This window comes from Dipteris shenzhenensis, chromosome 15, assembly GCF_047967505.1.
Source record: "Dipteris shenzhenensis isolate YYH24624 ecotype China chromosome 15, Dip_SZ_1.0, whole genome shotgun sequence".
NCBI classification, from domain to species: Eukaryota; Viridiplantae; Streptophyta; class Polypodiopsida; order Gleicheniales; family Dipteridaceae; genus Dipteris; species Dipteris shenzhenensis.
The window spans coordinates 8,196,943-8,201,189 of NC_141610.1; the positions used below are offsets into that span (position 1 = coordinate 8,196,943).

The 4,247-nt window shown below is 46.3% G+C and overlaps 1 protein-coding gene across 1 annotated transcript; it reads right to left on the reverse strand.

Annotated features, from left to right (window-relative positions):
- Nucleotides 1-320: 320 nt before the first annotated feature.
- On the reverse strand, nucleotides 321-3,171 carry LOC147893305 (multicopper oxidase LPR1 homolog 1-like). The gene is made up of 4 exons (XM_087385704.1): nucleotides 2,914-3,171; nucleotides 2,189-2,755; nucleotides 1,112-2,014; nucleotides 321-374 (listed from the first exon to the last, which is right to left on the reverse strand). Exons 1-4 carry the CDS (start codon nucleotides 3,169-3,171, stop codon nucleotides 321-323), a joined length of 1,782 nt encoding a protein of 593 aa, XP_087241830.1.
- Between the last annotated feature and the right edge of the window lie 1,076 nt (nucleotides 3,172-4,247).

Below are 4,247 nucleotides of genomic sequence, written 5' to 3' on the forward strand. Positions count from 1 at the left end.
TCCAAGGTCCTTTTTTTGACGCATAAATGATAGGTGCCTATGGGCAACATATGACATCTCAAACTTTAAATCTAACAAACAATATAAGTCCAAGTTAGCAAATATTGCCATGTGGACCCTTTGAAGTATATTGCCACTGAATGGAGTTACAATCAATAATTTTGAACTATAAGAGAATTATTTGTAAAATGTATGGGATGCTATACAAATTTGCTTATTTGGGCCCAAATTATGACCCTAGAAGGTGCCCTACAGGCTATAAGTTGCATCAATAATATGACACTAGAATCTGTTGCGCCTTCCTGTGAAAGTGGGTAGTGTCAAGGAAGGATCTTGAAGGGTCGCATCATGGCATTGTCCTCATGGTCAAGTATCTGCACCATATAACAAACCAAAACAATGATTGAAAAATGGTTAGACATCTACATTCATCTAGTCTAAGCTCAAACTATGTCAATATGTGAGGAATAACATTATATATATATATATATATATATATATATTAATATGGAAACAATTTTGACAAATCGAATCACGTGCCCATGATGGCTTACAACAAGGATACAGATATAGATTGGTCTACAAGCTTACATTAGAAGCATCACCATAATGTGTAGATTGCAATGTCTATGAACTTAAGTTGAACTAAATCTAAGGAGTGAAATACTAGATTGTTGATAGTCTTTTATGAAATAGATAAATACTTCTTATAAGGTATTTACTACAATGGTTAAGAATTTTTAGCTTCAAGTGTGGCGATAGAGCATTTAGTATATACACGTATTTGGTAACAATTAAGTCAGGTAGTCTTTAACATTTGTGACATAAGTGTAGAGTATTTTCTTAGTGCTTTTTTAAAATATAATTTAGATAAAAGTGGGAAAATAGTGCTTCATGCCACATTGCAATCCCCATGCAAGAATATGGATTTATATATAAATTAAGAACATTGGATTTTTTGCTTAGGTTAGGCAAAAAAATCGAGGGATGAGATTAGAGAACAATTGGACAAAAAAGCAACTTCGAGATTGGAGAAAGAGAAGAATAGGGCCAATGGAGTTAGCAACACTGTAGTCATGAAACTTGAGAGGTGGAAGAGAGAGACACGTACATGGCAATGGTAGGTGTAGCCGGGTGCCGCAGTGGGATTGAATGGGAATGCTCGGCCATCGATGCGAGAGAAGGTGAGGAGGATGGTGGTGAGGTAACCAGGCTGCATCTTGAACACGTTCTTCCAGCCAGACTCAGACGGGGGTGGGGGGAGGATAGGGCCAGTGAGGTAGGAGGAGAGGTTACAGGAGGGGACGATGCCACGATGGAGGAGGGCGCAGGAGGAGAGGGAGGACGTGTCATTGACAAGGGGTGTTTGGGAGATGACGCGAAAGGCGGAGAGGTGGACGTGGAGGGGGTGGTTATCAGGGGTGAGGTTGATGAAGTGCCAAAGTTCGGTGGTGTTGAGGGATGGGGTTTCAGTGATGGGATCAACGAAGTAACGGAAGTTGAGGAGGAGGTGAGTGGGGTTACCAGAGACGGCATCGTCGAACTCATAAAGGATGATGTTTCTTGTGGTGACTGCGTTTTTAACCCTGGTTAGGCTCTCCGCCACCTTCGCCAGCGTGGGCGCCAACCCCCGCCCTTCCGCCACCGCCTTCTTATTGTCCACTATGAACTTCATCACCCTCCCCCTCTCGTCGTCTGGCTCAACTCCCCCTGGAAATGGATACGCCGCACTGTTCTTCAGCACTGCCTCTTCCCCTGCCTCCCACTCCGAGAAATCTATCACCACATCTGCTATCTCGGATGGCGCCAGTAGTATCGAACTTACATTCACCGCTGCCTCCAAGTAGAACGCGTCGGACCCTATCTGCGTCATCTTCTTCCCGTTGCTAAGCGCAAATCGGTAGAATCGCGCGTTGCTTGCGTTGATTATTCGGAAGCGGTATAGCCTTCGTGCTACTTTTAGATAGGGCCACGCTTTGCCATTCACTATGATCACGTCTCCGAAGTACTCCGGCTGCACCACAACCGAAAGCCGGCGCGTATCAGTTTCGATCGACAGCGTCGTCATTATAAACTAAATCTTTCGTTGTATACATCGCTACAAGAAGCTGACGGAAAGAGCAAGATGAAATTAATCTACGTAATAACTGATCGAACCGCTGCTCGTGCAATGAGATTGATTACTTGCCTCCCATTCCGGATGAATAGACGGATTGTCGCCAGTGGAATTGATGTAGATTCTCCCTTTCCGAGTGAAACTCCGGTCGCATACTACCAGTTCCTGGTCGTATCGACGGCCAGACGGCAGCCCGAAAGGCTTTTCTACAGCAGGATTCCGATTCACGTAAGCTCCGATCAGGCCGGCCAACAGATTCAGGCGGGTGTAACCCAATGCATGGTCATGATACCACATGGTGACCGTCTCTTCTGCGTTGTAGTAATGGTAAACTGCCTTGGTCCACGTCTCGCCCACCTCCTTGAAGCCAGCCGTGAACCATGCTCGCGCATTGCCATCGCTCTGCGGTTCGCTCAGGCTACCGTGAAGATGGACCACCGTCGGAACTCCCGAATGCGGGCTCGCTATTTCTAAGGTGGGATCTATAGTGAAAATATGTCGTGACGGAAGATGGTTCTCCCATTTCACAAAGGTTTCAACGTTGGCCATTGCTTCTATCGTTGGTCCTGGAACCGAAGCTCTCTTTCGCGACGTACCGTACGCATATACCGTGCTGGCAGGTAAGTCTCTGTGGAATTTCTGACGGACATTCCCGATGCAAGAAAATGTGAGGACGATGCAAGACGAAAATATCGGTAAGCACATGTTTATGAATCAGGTTATGGACAATGCAAGATGAAAATATCGATAAGCACATGTTTATGAATCAGGTTATGAATCAAGGCATTCTGCTTTACCCATTTCTTCTCGTACATGCCGATCCGGAGATGGGCTGGCAAAATCTTCCCGTTTTTGATCGTGTAACCTTTTATTTTACCCATGGTCGGTAACTTGTCCACAAACATTTCCAACTTGCTTGCCGTTCTTAAGAGCGATGCATCCGTCTCGGCGCCTTTGCAAGATGCTATCGACAAAGTCAAGCAGAGTATTTGCAGAGCAACTACCAAACTTAGGCAAACGATGCTGCACTTTCTCTCCCCTTGGACAGCTGCCATACCAACGGGTGCCCAAAGCTCTCTCATGAAAACTTTCTTGGGGTTGCTATAGCCTATACACAATGCTCACGACTCCTCACGAGCGCCCTTTCCCTAATACATCATCTGGCAAAATTTATAGGACAATGACCTGGACTGTCGTCTTGATGCAGGGAACGTTGCGCAACGATTGATCGCAGGACGGAACTGGGGAAGGAATGGCATGAGGTGATTGCTGAAGAAGGTGGCGCGTCACTTAAAAGCCAGTGAATTCTTCCAAGTTCCGGGGGACCAGGCGGAGAACGCTTCGATCCACCTAGTGGCCACCTTGCAAACACGACGGCCCAGCCGGCGCCGGCGCCTTACACGAACCATTTTGATTATAAAACCCAAGTTCGGAAGCAAGGTCCAATAAATTATGCTACACTCAAGGTCGCCGCTCGGAGGGAAGACAGGGTAAAACGGCGGAATCGGCATTTTGGTCGCCATCACCACCGGCTGGAATGACCCCTGTCGAAATCACCGCCTCGCGGCTGCCCTTAACGACGGACGAGCATCGGTCCCGACAGACCTTCCCTATAATGACGATAAGATATCGTCATAAGATATTGTATGCGCATTGCCAAATATTCGAAGGTGAACAGACTCGCAAAGCTGAATAGTAAAACGTGGATGAAAGGCTTAACGAAAGCAACGTGATCGGCCTCGGCTTACGCATACTTTGCTTCCAGAATAAGGGCCAACGTGCAACAGTGGAAACGAGGACGCTACGCGTGTTTCATGTCTGTATGCGCGATGATCGGAAAGAAAACCCAAAGTAAAGAATTTGGGACTGATGAAATTAGTTAATTCTTCAACAAGAGCCGCTGCCAGCTTCTCTGCAAATCATGCAGACCCAGATCGTGGGTCATTGCAAATTCACGTCGAAGAACTTACGCCGCACATTGCCTCCAACATGGTCTAAACTCAAACGATAGACATAGAAGTCTAAGACTCCAAGCATTCAAAGTTCAAAGTCCACGAAAATGCTACTTTGATAGTATGGTATGCCATAGGGGATAAGGATCGACCCTATTCTATCCCATTTGACGTGGTCC